The sequence below is a fragment of the Branchiostoma floridae genome, chromosome 3, assembly GCF_000003815.2.
Source record: "Branchiostoma floridae strain S238N-H82 chromosome 3, Bfl_VNyyK, whole genome shotgun sequence".
NCBI lineage: Eukaryota > Metazoa > Chordata > Leptocardii > Amphioxiformes > Branchiostomatidae > Branchiostoma > Branchiostoma floridae.
This window is the reverse complement of record NC_049981.1, coordinates 8,041,599-8,059,479: the sequence shown is the minus strand read 5'-3', so window position 1 is coordinate 8,059,479 and position 17,881 is coordinate 8,041,599. Positions and strand designations below refer to the sequence as shown.

Genomic DNA, 17,881 nt, shown 5'->3' with positions numbered 1-17,881 from the left:
CTCCATGGTCTGATGGGACTAGATATCTGGGACAGTGGTCCTGGCAGCTTTTAACTAAATTAGAGTGCGTCACCTATCTACATATTAAACATTTTGTAAAAAGACCAAAGCATCCAAAAGACTGTAAAAATGTTACAGTACCTAATCCTCATCATATAGTAACGTCAGCATCAAACTTCAACCAGTCATTAACGATTTCTGACAGTCATTATTCTATCATTGCCCATTTTTTTTACTAGTCATTGACGGAGAAATGTCAGTTTTCTGTCGGGTCAGAGCAAGGACGTTTTAATGTCTCTGATGGCTTCTGAATAACACTGACGATTTTCTGACCAGTCAGTGACGATTTCTGACCAGTAAATGACGTGTCATGTTGTTAGATATTGACGAGGATGGTACTGTACATACTGCTTTTCTGCATCTGACTGGACACAAGTTTGAGTCTGGTTCAATATTATTTCATTCACTTCTTTCATTTAAAAATATGTCCCAAAGCAATGGCTTTATCTTCACTGAGAGAGATCAAGCGATCAAACTTTAGGATTATTGTGCCAATACTACACCAGCCATCAGATCATTGGACAGTTGAACTTCTTCTTTAATGTGAATGTCTCCCCTGGCTACCAGGTTTTCCATCCTATCAGAGTGAGTGTCTCTGACATAAATGACAACAGGCCTATCTTCACCCCAGCCAATCCAGCACCGACCTCTATCAGTGAGGTATGAAGGGCAGGAGGAGAGCCACACTGGGTAAAACTATACAACATGCAAGGGCAGTCTGGGATCTCTTCCATTCACTATTCCTGGTTTTCTGCTGGACTGCTTTTTCTGGCAACCCTTTCCACTGGTATCTTCAGGGTATTGTCACAGTGGTGCTCTCTTTTCCCCCACCATAAGTGAAATAAGATAAGCAACATACATTTTGTAACCTTTGCGTGTTTCAATGTCTTCATATGTCAACCCATTTTGAGGAGACGTCTGTCTGTTTCTTTCACATATCTTTTAATTTAAATGGAGGTTAAGCTTCAAATCTTTACAAACCCTCAAAATTTAGTCACTTGTTTTCACAACTTGCTTTTCACTTTAAATCTCGTCCTTCATTTCTTCAGAGGGAATGGTCAATACAGTACTACAAATGTCCCTAGATGCCCTTGCATTCTGTTGGTTTTGTCCAGTGGACAGTGGCTGAGTGGGAATATCAAGGGTGGCAGGCCTAGGCCATGCACGGGAAACCATTGCTGCATTAGACTGGCTGAAATTGCTTGGCTTTCTTACACCAAATCACCGTAAAAGCTGTCGAACAAAATTTGTGGCTGTTGTACATCTTTAGATTTAACGATTTAACAAGCAGTCTATGTAAAAAAGCTACACAGTAGAGGCATTATGCAATGGGCTACCTTATTTAAAAACTTACTACCGGTATTCCTTTGTTTCCAGTTTGTCTTTTTTTTCCATCAAAGTTTTGCTGTTGATGGTTTTGTAGCTACAAACTTAGTTATGCAATATGTAATATGCAATATCTTCTTAAGTTGGTGTAAAATAGAGATACCGCTTTCTATTATTAGCATTCCGCACATGGAAAAAGTATGGGTCAGTTGACACATACTCTACCAGTAAACTAGCTTCCTGCTATGTGGCCCAAGCTGTGGCCCAAGGGCCATAGAAGCAGAGATGGGTGCCGCCATATGGCATATACGCCTTGATTATATGGTACTGGAAGGATTTTAACTTTTTTCAAACTTAAAAAACTAAATAGAGGAAATAACAAATACTGCTTTGTCATGTATTCGCCCCTTGCTGTCATTATAATGAGACCTGTGGCCTTTTAGTTGATAGCAGTTGGTACGACCGTACTTCGAGCATCAGCAACTGACAGGGACATTGGTGCCAGTGGCAATGTGCAGTTCTTTGTCCAGGACAATCCCAGCGACCCCGTGAGTATAAAAATTTGTATGGAGGAAGATTACAGCATGCCTAGTACTGTAACTGGTGACTGAGCTACATGTAATGACAGTTTCTAGTGTTACAGGACTGGTATATTTCTTAAAAATAAAAATTTGTTTATGTAAACCATCATGCAGTGCTGAAATTTATGATGCTAAAACTCTGAAATAAGGTGCACAATGCTTACTTGACATACATGTTGTGGTAGACATGATCATCCTCCTATGTCGGGACATCAAACAGCGAAACCGCCTGTCTGATGTACCCTGCTTTCTCAACCGTCACCCTTAAAGTTCCTGACCACCCTGCTTATAAATATTAATGAGCTTACACTTATATAATTATACAAAATCCCTTTTGAAAACTGAAAGGCCTATTCTCTGATTGGCTGACAGCTGGTTTGTGGCGACGCCCACAGGAACTAAGAGTGACGGTTGAGAAAGCAGGGTACATCCAGACGGGCGGTTTCGCCATTGAATGTCCCTGCATTGGAGGATGAGACATGATGTGTAATACACTATCACTACTTGATCATCTTCTCTTTCCATCCAGCTGGCTGATGACTTCTTCGAGATCCCCCTGCCAGCTCAAGGCTTCATAACCCTGAAGACTGCAGTTAACTATGAAGCAGCTGATAACACAGACCACCAGTATCTGTTGGTGGTTACTGCAGAGGTTTGGGATTCTTTATTTGTTTTGCATGACTGGTAAAGTGCCTTTAGAGTTTTGTAAAGGATATACAAGCTGCAAAAGGGTGGATTGTACGGTTTGATTCTTTCATGCTTGGATGGGTCTCACTCTTTTTTATACGTCTCTGGTGGGTATGTCACCATCTCAGCAAAAATATTCCCTTCATTTTCAACCATATTTAGTATCAAGCTAGGTTATACCACTCATAAGAAGATATTTTAGTGTGTTTAATACACCAGAGCTTCTGGTTTCAGGACCAGGGAACAACTCAGCTGACAGCAACTCAGACCTTCACCATCAACATCCTGGATGAGGACGACCTCCCCCCTGCCTTTAACCCCTGTGTCAGGGCCAGCCTGTCTGATCCATGCAACCCTGTCACTTACACTGGGCAGGTTACCAGTGGGGTGAATGTAAGTACAGATTGAACAGGAATGGGGTGTACTGCAGGGTTGTAGCCAGCGCACGCCCTTCCTTCCTTTGTGATGGACAAAAATGGATATGTAAAGATAATTAAAAAAAATGAAACCCTTTCACCAAAACAGATGCCATTGAACAGCTTGGTCTATCAGCAAAATGTACATCTCAAAATGCAGAAAATAGCATTTCAGAGGGTCTAGATTAAATTTGCCGGGACCCCAGATCTAGACTTCCCTTGGAACGTCATACGATGTCTCGCACTCAATAGGATTCCCATTCAAAATCGAGGGGACAGAAAATTATTTCAGGCTGGCTACAACTCTGGTGTACTGTGAATTGCACCAGTTTTGTTTTTGTGGCTTTTGCAGTGACCTCTCCACCACTAATTTATGAAATGATTAGTGTTTCCAGTGTACTATACTACAGAATTGTTTGAACTTTTCTCTCCTGCTGCGTGATGAAACCATTGTGAAAGTAAATGAAAAGTGTTTATACCTTAGCTAGCTGATGATCATGTGGTCATATTGGAATAAGAAGGCTGAATGGGAAAAAAATCATCTTCAGTCTCGCATGAATAATTTTCTTCTTTTAAAGTACTGCTAGTGCACAACAGGGCTGTACCTGTCCCTAGTGCTGAATTACTGGTGCTGCCTTCCTTTGTATTGTATATGAAGGATGACTTCAACACTAGACCACTTACTGGAAGTAGACTATAAGGAGGATTATACAACTCAGTCATGCTAGTTTAGAACTGTATTCTAAACTCTGCAGCAGCAATGCATAGCTGCAGTGCAAATTAATTAAAGGCAGTCACCAAAATGTCCACTAGGTTAACACTTGGGTTGTGAATCAAGAACTTTGATATCCACTATGCAGTTGGTGGAAATGGTGGTTTCACATGACTCATTGTTGTCTTCACCTGATTGTATAGAGGTTTTTCCTTTTTATCCTATATTGTTTAATTAGTAGAATCTTTAAGTTAGTATTCTATACTGTTTGATTGGTATAATTGCAAGATATCTTCTGTATTCTTTCTCTTTTTTTGTTTTAGTTTATGGTTGGCCATACAAAAGTAACTGTACTTTTTTGTCGTGTCAATAAAGCTTGTATTGTTGTCTTCATTCCAGAGCGGAGCTGTCTCCGATGTGAATCCAGAACCTGTCAATGCATTTGACCAAGATCGAGACCTTCAACAGGCAGATCAGACAGACATCAAGTACGCCATTGTTGAAGGTGATGCAAAACAATCGTCATTAGCCCCACAAAAAGTTGCTTTACTGCCAGTGATCTACGTTAACTGGCAGCTTATACCTTGTCTGGTCGTCACTTTCTGTCAGGAATCTGGCAGAATTTAAGTAACAGTACCATTTGTCCATGAAATTGAAAGTAGCCAGAGCTCTGGTGCGTTCTGCACCACCTTTCTCCCAGGTGGCATGGTTTTTGCAAATCCTACCCAGTTTGGAGATTAGGCCACCTAGATTTGATTATGTGGATGACATCCTCTGTGAACCCCAAAACTGATGTGAGTGTGTGAATAAAAAAAAGTTTGGTCCCCAAAAGTTGACTTCAGTATGAAATCAAAGTGTCACCATTCAACAAATGACCGAACATGCAAAGCATGGTATACCGAATGATAAATTCTTCATTTTGTTTTTGTTCTTCTTTAACCTTGGAATTGACTTGTATATGTTTTCTGATATAAATCTATGGCATATATTTGCACACTAATCAATATTATCCGAATGAAAGCTCATCTGTGTTGGTAAATTCCATAGTGAAAAGTTTAAACTTTGTTCCAACACAAGGGAAGAAACTCACCATAAATTTTCGGCCGAACACTCCGACCTTCATCAGATGAATGATTCGCTGCTAATCCGGAAGTCGTCGGATGACGTCAGGTAGCAGCGAATCATAAATGGCGGGAAGGCGAAACCTGCCACCGTCACGGTTCAATGAGGGTTGATGTGCCCTGATGTAGATAGCCTCCTTGACGCCCCTCACGAACCAGTCCTGTTCGGAGTCCAAGATGCGAACTTGGTCCAGAGATACGGAGTGGCCCGGAGATTCGACGTGTATATGCTGAGACACTTCTGAAGATGTTGAACTGCGACGTTTATGTTCCATGAAACGGGTTCTTAATGATCGTGCCGTTTCCCCGATGTAGGACTCGGTGCACGGACCTCTGAGGTTCTGTCCCGTACAACGAATATGGTAAACCACGCCGCACTTGTGTTCTTTGGGCGTCTTATCCGTAGGCGCCACCAAAAGCTGCCTAAGTGTCCTAGTCGGCCTAAAGCAGGTCTTAATGCCGTGTGAGTTGAAGGTTCTACGTAAGGCTTCAGACAAATTTTGAATATATGGCAACACTACTAGTCCCTTGTTCACGGTAGTGGGGCGGTTTTGATTGCCAGTCCTAGTGGTTTTAGGTGCTGTCGCTCTGGACACTGCCCACTCGGGGTAACCACACTTACGTAAAGCTTGAACAGCACTTGAACAGTTTAGATCCTGATATTAAGTTCACCACTGAAGAAGAACAAGACGGAACCTTACCTTTCTTGGATACACTAACTGTGGTAAAAGAGGGACGGCTCGTTGGACATAACAATTTATAGAAAACCCACACATACGGACCAGTATTTAAATTTCCACTCTAGTCACCCATTAGAACACAAATTGGGTGTCATCAGTACCTTGTTCCATAGGGCTGATTCTATCATCACCAACCCGGAAGATAGAAAAAGAGAGAAAGAACACATTACTCAAGCTTTACGTAAGTGTGGTTACCCCGAGTGGGCAGTGTCCAGAGCGACAGCACCTAAAACCACTAGGACTGGCAATCAAAACCGCCCCACTACCGTGAACAAGGGACTAGTAGTGTTGCCATATATTCAAAATTTGTCTGAAGCCTTACGTAGAACCTTCAACTCACTCGGCATTAAGACCTGCTTTAGGCCGACTAGGACACTTAGGCAGCTTTTGGTGGCGCCTAAGGATAAGACGCCCAAAGAACACAAGTGCGGCGTGGTTTACCATATTCGTTGTACGGGACAGAACCTCAGAGGTCCGTGCACCGAGTCCTACATCGGGGAAACGGCACGATCATTAAGAACCCGTTTCATGGAACATAAACGTCGCAGTTCAACATCTTCAGAAGTGTCTCAGCATATACACGTCGAATCTCCGGGCCACTCCGTATCTCTGGACCAAGTTCGCATCTTGGACTCCGAACAGGACTGGTTCGTGAGGGGCGTCAAGGAGGCTATCTACATCAGGGCACATCAACCCTCATTGAACCGTGACGGTGGCAGGTTTCGCCTTCCCGCCATTTATGATTCGCTGCTACCTGACGTCATCCGACGACTTCCGGATTAGCAGCGAATCATTCATCTGATGAAGGTCGGAGTGTTCGGCCGAAAATTTATGGTGAGTTTCTTCCCTTGTGTTGGAACAAAGTTTAAACTTTTCACTATACTAATCAATATTGTCCTTCTGTGAAATCAAATCCCAACAAACATTTTCTTCTTTTAAAGTACTGCTAGTGCACAACAGGGCTATACCTGTCCTTAGTACTGATTTACTGGTGGTGCCTTCCATTGTCTTGTATATGAAGGATGACATCAAGACTAGACCACTTAGTAACTTACTGGAAATAAACTCTAAATCTCTGGTTCAAACAGAAAAAGGGACAAGCATGTACCCAAAAAGAATTAGCTTACTATTATGGCGACCTTTTCAGATATAAAGTTCAGTTAGAGTGTATTTCAATGCTTTGCTACTTTTAGTATGTGAAACCGCAAAGTCCTTTTCTTTTCCAACATCATAAGAAGTGGCCAACTAAGAAACAAAAGGTAACTTGATAGCTGATACATTTAGCTTAATATAATATATAAGGATAGGATTTACAGTATGGTTGAAAACTTTTTTTCATTTTTGGAAACGGCCGAAAATTGATGCGCCTGCAGATGTCATCCATATATTCAAATCAACATGGCCTTATCTGACATCAAATAATGCAAATTAATTTTAAGAAATGGAATAAAGAGCTTTTGACACTCATTCACATCGTTGCATATTCATATCCTTTTATTCAATTTTTTTTCTCTAATTGCAGGAAGTCCATCTACATATGCAGACAAGTTCCAGATAGACGAGAACACAGGAATAGTGTCTGTACGGCAGACCATCAACCGTGTGGATGCAGCCAGCTTCACTCTTAAGATAAGGGTAAGGTCTACACTCCTTATGAGAATTCCTTGAAGGAATTACGTCCGGTAATACAGACATAATTATACATTCACATACATGCTGCAATTAGTAATCATTCTGTAACCGTTACTATCAAAATTAGACAATTAGTCACACCAAGATTTTTGTACCTGGCACCATGGGGACAGCTCCAATAGGTTTCATCTATTTTTTTTCCTGCTCCAGGCATACCAGGAGGACAACCCTTTCCGGCTTGCGACTGCTGACATGATGATCACAGTCAACCCATCTGGCAATGAGCGGCCTGCGTTTGACCAGTCCAACTATGTAGGCTATGTGTTTGAGAATGCCCCGACTGGTACTACAGTTCGAGACTCGTCATCTGCACAGACTCCCCTCAAGATCATGCTGTCTGACCCTGATGTACTGGTAAGGCCGCTTTATGATTCGTCACAAGGCTATGTTTGATTGGTTGAAATTCCAGAAATTTTGGATTATACTTTATGAATGCAAATAATCATTGAGGCTTAATCATTGATCATTTGTGATCAATTGACTGGAAATGTCCACTAATTGTTCTCTTTCCGGAACAGGCAGCTAGTTTATGACAATAATAAATGTCAATTTTTTGTTTGTTTTAGCAAGGAGGTTGTTTTTTTTAACCTCCTTGGTTTTAGTTATCATGAAGATTATGATAATGCATTGACTTTGGAGATTGCTTTTGGTACATATGTATGCATGATGTTGTTAATCATTTATACAGCATGCCATGACCAATTTCAGACCTCCAAATGTTGTTGGTTTTCAGGTGACTCAACGTACTACTTCAGACCAATTTGCAAGCACTGTTATTAACACATTTATTTCATTTTGTTTTGTTCTGTTCATTCTGCATGTCCATATAGACCAAGCACCAGGTAAAAAAGCATTTTCTCTGTTAACAGTAACTATGGTAATGATTGTGTGTGAAGATCTATGAAAAAGCTTAAGCCTCATCCAAGACTTAGGCCTCATCAGTTTGATTGACTGGTTCTCTCATTACAGTGTATGAATGCCGAGCTTTCAGCATTCACTTTCAGTATTGGTATACCTGTCCATAGGATTCAAACATTTTTCTTTGTACCAAACAATTATGTCCCACCCTGGTGACATAATGCCTGCTGGGTTTCTATAACTTTTAGTATAACCATTGAATTAACCACAGAATGAGCAATTTGAAAGCAGACAAGGTGGTTTATGGGGTGGTTATAGCAGCCTGATGATGTAATGGTACAAACAACTGTGTTGGTTGGACAGTCATCATAGCCTCATAATCAAATTTTCCAATGGGAGCCCTTGATTGGCCGATTTTGTCTGACTATATGATAATGTGCCATGATTGGCTGTCCGCAGGATGGCAGTCCTGCAGTGACCATAGATGTGACCACCCAGCCGGCAGGGAATGATGACAAGTTCAGCGTGACCCAGGGAAGCAGCACTCGGGAGTGGTATGTGCTGGCGAACGGAGCCTTGGACGCTGAGACCACTAACCAGTACACGCTTACGGTTAGTCAAGCACACTACAATACACTTTCCCCTGGAACTGTATCAAGTAGTTCCTGTGGTTTGGTTTACATGATAATCATTGTTTTATTGGACATGATTCAAATTTTTAGTGGGATTTATGATTCTTATGGTAAATATTATGGTGAGACAACTTCAGTGCATTGTCTTTTCCCAGGGTTTATATTGTTGCTATCTTATTAGCCCCATACTCTTTGTCATATATTGCTCTGGACATCAGGAGATACAGTGCTTCTGTTAGGCCTCCTTTTTTTATTTCCTTCCTTCTTTCTCCTTTTGTTTGTCCTTTCACTCCTTTCCTCCATTCTCTGAATCCCTTCTTACTTTCCTTCTTTCTTTCTCCCTTCCTTATCTCCCTCCTTCTTTCTTTTTTCATGTGCAATGACCCGTAGCAAAATAGTAGACAAATGTAGAACTATTAAATTATTACATTCTAAAGATGAGGCAGTCAGATTTTAACACTGTGATATTTTTGAGTGTTGCAGATATATTCATATTATTCTTTATTAAGTATTTTCCTATAGCCTATGACTAGCATCAAATGCATCTGTTGTATTATTCACTGAACAAACATTTTACTATCAGCCTGTAGCATTTTGGTAACTTCATGATAAGGTCTCATTGATGTATTACTCCGCGAGTGGGTACCCTAAAAGAGATCCGAGCCAAAAAATGAACGGCTGCACGGACGCATGTTTTTAGCGGTGGGAAATTCCCTTTTAGCCAGCGGAACTGATCTCAAAAGTTAGATTGGTGAAAGCTTATTTGTAACTGAAGAACTTAGCAGGTAAAGTTTTGCAGCCGCGCGCTAGGTCGGAGGTACACAGTCGTGGGTTTTGAGTGGTGCGGTTGTACAATAGCAGCGAAAAAGTGCCTTTTGTGGGGATTGACTAATCGTAGTTTGTAATTGCTATAAAAAAAGTTCCTACGTATAGTTTACATTGGCAATTTTTTCCCACGATATAGGGTAAATGTGCTCGACATAGAATGAAAAATCTGCTGAAATTTCACGTAGCTTCATTATGAATGCGCCCATTTAAACCACGAATTATAACATAGAAGTCTATGGGAAGAAGAAACTCATCAATGAGACCATAATATGAGAACGGTAACAGTTGTATATAACACACAATATTTTTCTTTCATTCATTGTAGATCACAGCACGTGAAACAAGTGGAACCAACCCTCAGTCCAGCAACCCTTCTGTTGTTACCATCAATATACAAGATGTCAATGACAACACCCCGGTGTTTAACGGTGGTACTGCAGGCTCTTCCGCTAACCCTCTCACAGGAGCTGTGAGCATTCCTGTGGCAGATGGCACTTCTGTAGCTTTAACTCCGGTAAGGCAGCATTCGTATTGTCTGGCTCCTGTATTAGTCCCAGAGGGCATTATGCAAAATTATATACTGAACTGATATACTGTAAATGCAGAAACTTTTGCGGTGGTTTAATGTTGGCAGTTTTCACGGTGGATGCTTCACTGCAAACTTAAAACCACCGCGAACATTTTCCATGGCAGTAAGAGACTACTGTAATAACAATGCATGGTGCTACCAAGAAATTAAAACCATGAGGCCACCACGAAAAGTCAATTTTCCCGCTACCGCGCATTTAAATCTCCACGAACTTAAATGTATTTACGGTAGTACAGTAACTGAATCTGGCCATAATGATAAATGCCCCAAAAAACTTGTATACATGTTGATCATAAATTCCATTTCCTTGCACTTAATAGTTTTTGAGGTGATGATGGGATTACAGGAGAAATGTCAGTCTCCCCTTGCAGGGAGGAATTGCCGATTCCTGAGGAATTTACACTTTTTAAGGGAGCAACATTTTTCCAAGACGAATGTTCGCTAATGAAATTCGAGGACGAGGTTTATTTTCTAGAGGAATGTACGCATCCTGGAGGTCTTTCCAGATACAATTGGTTGGGATGACCCAGTAAGATGAGATGGATGAAATGAAGGGATGCTGTCTTCTATGTGTTCCAGGGATCACCCCAGTGTTCGGACACAGACACAGGCTCCACCTTCTCATACAGCATTGACCGAGTCATCAACGGTGCCGACAACCTTTTCAACATCAACCAGAACACAGGAGAAATCACAGTGGCTTCAGGGGCAGGCCTTACTGATGGGACAGTCTACACTGTTGTTATTGTGTGCTCTGATGGGCTGAAGTGAGTTTATGAACTATCAACTTTATCCCTTGGAACTTGTATGATGCACAATTCTGAAAGACAAACTTATTGCTTTTATGGTACCCACAGGTACCCACGCTACCTGGGCCCGTGAAGAGGATATTGGAGTTTTCTTTTACAGAATTAGTTAAACTTGCTTCAAGTTGATACATTTTGATGCCTGTCAAACATCTTCCTCAAGCCTCAGAGCTTCCAACTGAAGTTCTGCTACTTGCTACTATAGTAGCCAAATATGGGTGGTGCTGTTGCAGCGAGAACACAATCCCAAAGCTGACTTAAAGTCTGTACCCCCCCCCCCCTCGTCCGAGTTCATGACTGGGGTTGACTTCCTTCAATGTACTGTAAAAGAACTTGATTGCAGATATTCTAAAAGTACGCTGTCAACCGCCCTAACTTCAAGGAGTGAGTGCTACCATCATCTGCAAAGATGGAAGGATGCCTACTCAATGATACTTGCCTTTATTTGTTAACCTGAGTGACTTTACCCTGCTTGCAGTGAACGTCAGGGCTATGTGGACATCACAGTGACTGGCACACAGAACAGGCGCCCCACCTTCCCTCTACAACAGTACAGCACCAGGCTGGGGGAGGAGGCACCTGTCAATGGCCCTGTCACTGCCGTTACCGTAAGTCAAGATGATACCTATAGAAGAACTTCATTGCGCAACGATCGTACGCGGTACAATGTATGGCAAAAAAAAAGAAGAAACAAACTTATCATCCTATTTACTAAAACAAGTATTAAACATAGTACATTATGCAGATTATGAATATAGAATGAAATTTGACATTCTAATTTCTAGAACAATAAGAGCTAGCCTAAATCTTTGATATTGTACAACAATCGAGTGGGGCTTATTATGAGTTTCTGCATTTTTCTCTCATGTCAAAGCAGTCTTTTATATATTTACCTTAATTTTAGCATTGTGGGAGTTGTTACATCAGAATATATAATCAAATCTGTCTGTAGCATTGAGTCTCTTAATATATGTAACGGTTATATCTTTACTGGTTTACTTCACATATTAAATTAAATCTGATTGGCCCACGTCCCCTGGCTATATGATAATGTGTCATAATGCATTCAAATTAGTAACGACTAGATCTAAAGTTTCATATGACAGATTTCAGCAAGGCATTCGATAGAGTGTGCCACACGACAGCTATTACAAAACTCAAACAAATGTTCTCTCTTCTTCCGTGGTTCTGCAGTTTTGTATCGTGCCTTAAATCTTTTCTACCAATAAACCCGAGCAGTCTTTCTGTGGCTAATCTGAGCTGTGAACTTGTTTCAGGCGAGTGACCCAGATGGTAACGCCCTGAGCTACAGTCTGGGGACAGGGAACACAGACAACGACTTTCAGATTAATCAGAACACGTAACTTGTCTTCAATTTGTATTCTACCTAATATCGAGTCTCATGCCATAATGCGGCCACATAAAAGACATTGTTATAGGGTCCCTTTCAAGATTGTCTTGAACACCTGTAAAATTATAATATAAGTGTATACACAATGTATACCACATTGGTACATGTCTTAGAATAACTTAAAATTCATGAATTTTTTTCTCATGTGGCAGTACATGTAGTTTGTAAGTTACATTTGTAGGTAAGAATAATGACAAAGCAAGCCTTGTCCTTTTGATATGAACCCAAAACTTTTTGCCATGAATGCAGCTCATTTTGGTTGACTGTACAAGGCAAGCAAGTTACTAGTCTGAGAGCAGTAATTTTTAGTGTTCAAGAAATTGAAGTTGTGACTCAGGGTAACTTAACAGACTGAAGTTTTAAAAGATTCAGTTGCACACAAAAATTCGCTGTCCTTAACCAACTTTTCAGGGAAATGTTTAACCCTGTGAATGCTGTAGTATATCCACGATTGTTTATGTAATATAGTGTAAATGACATGCTAGACCCTTTATGTTGATGTATTCATACCTATAGATATCCATATATATGTGTTTAGTTGTACTGTAAGTAGTTGTTATACATGTCGACCTTACAAAAGTCGCTGTACTTTTGTCGTGTCAATAAATATTATCTTGTATTAATGTATTATATTTTCTGTGTAGTGGAGAGATTACTGTTCGGAATCAACTGGACTATGAAAGGACTCCATCTTACACTCTTCAAGTCTTGGCTACTGATGTGAGTAGAGGCTTCTTTGTACAGAGATATAGACCACATCCAGTCACATAAAATGGTCCCGTCCAATTTTATGTTTTAAACCCTTTGCTTATGTACCATCTGCCTTTCCAGCAACCACTTGTTTTTCAGTTCCCATGATAATAACTGCAGTTTACACATGGCAAAATCAGTGAAGATCAGAAAGATTGTGCAAACTACAAATTGAAACTTTCAGAATTCAAGTATGGCGACAATTGGCTTAATTTGAAATACTGTCATGGTCACATTTGCCATAGGCTGTCCTACAATTTTGATGTTTAAGCTTGTTTAAGCAGGTTGTGACAGTACGAACTATTGACAAGGATCTGAGACATTTTTATTGTAACAAGACAACTAAATTTTTAATGATACTTGCACTTTTATCCCCAAAATTGCCCTCAGTTTGCAATGGCATGAATATGAAATAATTTCTCAGAACAACAAGAAGGTTTTCTGGTTATGTTGACATTATAGATGGTTAAAAGAGTTGAATATGATATGATATAATCTTTTTACATCGAACACAGAATGGGTCTCCTCCGACCACAGCCACTGCTACAGTACAGGTGGACCTGACCAATGGGAATGACAATTCCCCAACCTTCACTGCTCCAGCCAATCCTAACCAGCCCATTGAGATAGCAGAGGGAGGACAGAACGGAGATCCAGTACAATCTGTTCAGGTCAGCTCTTAACAATGACAAATTGAATGAAGTTTATTGCATATTCATGCCCCATTGGGGCTAAATGCAGTCAGCTTGATACAAAAGGTAGTAAACAAAAGTTATACTATAATTTACATGCATCTTCTCTCTTCTTAAAACGTATAGACGAGCTTACAGAGATTTTCCAGTATATCATGGTCTGACAGATGATGACATAAGATTTTTGAACATAGTGCCTTCGTTAGTTATGTGTGCATATTTCTGATCTACATGTGTAGCATTAACAATTGTATTTTGCAGATCGTCATGTACAGTGAACACTCAGTGTATTTCGTTTTCTACATGCATGTGGTTCTTATCGCAAAATATACTAGTTTATCATTAGGAGGGGTTCGGTTGTATCTACAAGCTTCAATTTCCAATGGGTCCTGATGGATCCTTAGTTGAGTCATGGCTCGGCGATGTTTTTCTCTTTCACTCTTAAACTAAGTTACTAGTGAAACACATCCGGAAACTAAGGTGGATCAGCAGTAAAGGGTTCTATTTCTGGCCTGTTTGTAGAGTTTTAAATCTGTCACATTTTTAATAAACTAGAGTTACTGTCAGTCCTGGGATATACACAGTTGCATGCAAAATTATTCACACACCCCTCACATTTGGGCAATTTTGACAAAAAGAGTAACACTGTAACCGCAGACTTATACTTAATCCAGTAAGTGGGGAACAGATAGTCAATTACAGAGATCTCACACACAAAAACGCAAAGTCAGCCGGTCTATGAAGAGGTTGAAGAACACATCAAATAGCTTGGCTAAAGCTGGAAGGTTTTTGAGTGGCATCACAGGCTGCAAGTCATATTTTGTATCATTATATGTGTGTTATTGACATAATTGTGTACAAATGCTTGATGAATTTCCTGCCGTTAAACAGGCTACAGATGCAGATGGGTCTGGTTCTGCTGGCATCACCTACAGTCTGCTGAGGGGAGGAGACAAGTCAGTTCTGCTTTTTATTAGAATTTGAGAATTCTTCAACCAATACGTTTTTGTTTAGTTGTTCTAGTCAAGTCGATTCCTATTTCTAGACAGTAGAATGCTACACATAACTAAGAAATTTGCCGCTCATGATTTTTGATATTTAGACTTTTGAACCCAAGAGGATTGCTGCAGTATTGTTTTTTCACAATTGTTTAAATCGTGCCACATCTTTCTGAACAGAGAAGAGACATGATTCTCTATTATTAAACAAAATTTAGCACAAGTCATACAAATGTCCATCTACAGTTGTTTTGTGCTTGTAAATTTTAGTTGTTTGCAGTAAATTTTATATGCAGCCTGGTATCTGCCCTATTCTGGCTCCTGTTCACTCCTCTGCCTGCTTCCCTGTCCAACAATCTGGCATTTATTGATATTGAACCAATTCAAATACTGTAAATGCAGAAACTTTCGTGGTGGTTTAATATTCGCGGTAACTTAAAACCACCGCAAAAATTTTTCCATGGCAGAAAAAGACTACAGTGCATGGTGCTACTGCGAACTTGAAACCACAGCAAAAAGTCTCTTTCCCCGCTCTTGGTTGTCCATCGTGATCGATGATGACTTCTACGTTCATCCTCTCATCTTTCCCCACTACCGCAAAATTAAATCCCCGCAAACTTAAATGCATTTGCAATAACCTCATGAAACATTCCTAAGACCTCAGTTTTACTCCTCAATAACGGTGCAGGCATTCAGAAGTTCAATCCCAGTTGCCTCTTAAGAATTTTTAGATACCTAGATACCCCAAATTATCAGTGATGTAGATGCTAGTCTACTTTACTTCCAACACAGAATTAAATTATAGGGACTTTTTTGGTCAATCTCCGTCGACCTTGTTCACAGAATGACCCTTCTATCTCCAGCAGTGACATCAGGAACACACCACTTTTGCAGGAGGGGGTCATAAGTATCAGAAAATCTATGTTGAACCCCCGTCTCTGTTGTGGGTGGGCCGGCGGGCTGGTAGACTCTCTGATACTTATGAAATTTTGAGGGGTAAGTGACCCTATAGTTTAATTCAGTGTTGGAAGTAAAGTGTTAGCATTTTTGTGTAATGTATTCCACCAGCACAGATGAACTTTCATGCTAAGATGCTAGTCTGATGTACTTCTCGTCACTTTACTGGACAGGTTTGCCATCAACCCCACAACAGGTCAGCTGACCAGGAGAGCACCGCTGGACCGAGATGACCAGAGGGAGATCCCCATCACAGTACAGGCACAAGACTCAGGGGGACGGATAGCACTACTGGACCTTACCATTCAGTGAGTAGGACATTGCATGTGAGGCACAGAGTTTTAGATAGTGTCAGAGAGGGAATGCCCTAAGGTGTGTTTGAAGATGACTTTGTGTTCAAAATTATGTATGCATGTGATGTAAAACAGAATAAGAAACATTCATAGAATTATGTATTTTGAGACTGGGCCATGTTGGCAGTAGAGTGAATGGAAGAAACATTATTGACAAGATAGATCTGCTCACCCAGTTCTTTGGTATACCTATTGGAATCTTTCTGCACTCCAATATGTTAAAATCAGAAACAAGAAAAATCATTGCAAATATATGCATGAGATATATATATATAGGTATGAAAATAAACAGATAGTGTGTGTGTGTGTGTATACTGCTATTTAATACCACTGGTTGATACAGAATATGCTATCTGTCCTTAGTGCTGAAACATACTGTTCTTAAATTTTGGTTTTCTCAAGCATCTACAAAATCAAAAGCTGCTAGATGCTGGAATTATTTCAACATGGGCTTAAATGTAACTTTTTTTTTGTTATTGACAAACAACAGATTGAGTGATATCAACAACAAGCCTCCAGTGTTCCAGGACAATGAGTTTGCCAGACGTCCCCTGAGCCCCCCCAATGCTGAGTACATTGTGAATGTGGATGAGAATGAACCGGCCATGAACATCATTGACCTTGAGGTACAAACCACTCTGGATCTACCACCTGCATGTACTGAACTTTTAAAGTGCTTGTCTCTCCGTTCAGAGCCTTTCAGCGCAACACAAGGTTCTCTTCAAACTCACATCGTTTTACTTTTCAATCGCCGGTTTCCAAGTCCTTCTACAGCAACAGTTTCTTTCCTCGGACAGCAAAATTATGGAAATCACTTGACGACTCTTGTTTCCCTCCTGTCTACAACTTATCAGCCTTCAAAACAAATGTCCACCGCTATCTCCGTGCACAGTTTCCAACTTCTTAGTTCATTACCTTGAAGTGGTCTCGTGACCTTGCTTTGAACAATCTCGTTAAAATAAATCACAGTGTAATACTGTTGACGACTTTCCACCTGATGAAACTAGTATTCATTGATATCAAGCAGCAGATTAAGAGTTTGAGACAAACTTTTGGACCACAATAGTTTTTATTATTTATTAGGCTGCAGATCCTGATGTTGGGGCAAGTGTGCAGTACACCAGGGACAGTGTCACTCCTACTACTGGGGAGACTCTGTTTACTGTGAATGAGAACACAGGTGTCCTGTCTACCACAGGTGGGTACCATGTACAGGTGTGAATGAAAACACAGGTGTCCTGTCTACCACAGGTGGGTACCATGTACAGGTGTGAATGAGAACACAGGTGTCCTGTCTACCACAGGTGGGTACCATGTACAGGTGTGAATGAGAACACAGGTGTCCTGTCTACCACAGGTGGGTATACCATGTACAGGTGTGAATGAGAACACAGGTGTCCTGTCTACCACAGGTGGGTATACCATGTACAGGTGTGAATGAGAACACAGGTGTCCTGTCTACCACAGGTGGGTACCATGTACAGGTGTGAATGAAAACACAGGTGTCCTGTCTACCACAGGTGGGTACCATGTACAGGTGTGAATGAGAACACAGGTGTCCTGTCTACCACAGGTGGGTACTATGTACAGGTGTGAATGAGAACACAGGTGTCCTGTCTACCACCAGTGGGTACCATGTACAGGTGTGAATGAGAACACAGGTGTCCTGTCT

General features: G+C 40.7%; 1 protein-coding gene across 9 annotated transcripts in view; it reads left to right on the top strand.

Annotated features, from left to right (window-relative positions):
- Positions 1–17,881, top strand: part of LOC118410909 (protocadherin-15-like) — a 50,434-nt gene that overhangs the window by 14,003 nt on the left and 18,550 nt on the right. For 8 of the 9 annotated variants that reach the window (XM_035812806.1, XM_035812809.1, XM_035812807.1 and 5 more), the window contains 19 exons: positions 628–720; positions 1,830–1,934; positions 2,497–2,619; positions 2,889–3,047; positions 4,182–4,287; positions 7,166–7,278; positions 7,486–7,689; positions 8,166–8,177; positions 8,653–8,805; positions 9,979–10,167; positions 10,822–11,009; positions 11,527–11,656; positions 12,326–12,408; positions 13,104–13,179; positions 13,725–13,880; positions 14,793–14,857; positions 16,030–16,164; positions 16,700–16,835; positions 17,293–17,407. In XM_035812806.1, coding sequence (XP_035668699.1) covers positions 628–720; positions 1,830–1,934; positions 2,497–2,619; positions 2,889–3,047; positions 4,182–4,287; positions 7,166–7,278; positions 7,486–7,689; positions 8,166–8,177; positions 8,653–8,805; positions 9,979–10,167; positions 10,822–11,009; positions 11,527–11,656; positions 12,326–12,408; positions 13,104–13,179; positions 13,725–13,880; positions 14,793–14,857; positions 16,030–16,164; positions 16,700–16,835; positions 17,293–17,407 — 2,341 coding nt within the window. The remainder of the gene's footprint in view (positions 1–627; positions 721–1,829; positions 1,935–2,496; positions 2,620–2,888; positions 3,048–4,181; positions 4,288–7,165; positions 7,279–7,485; positions 7,690–8,165; positions 8,178–8,652; positions 8,806–9,978; positions 10,168–10,821; positions 11,010–11,526; positions 11,657–12,325; positions 12,409–13,103; positions 13,180–13,724; positions 13,881–14,792; positions 14,858–16,029; positions 16,165–16,699; positions 16,836–17,292; positions 17,408–17,881) is intronic. The other variant, XM_035812804.1, reaches the window with a different exon arrangement.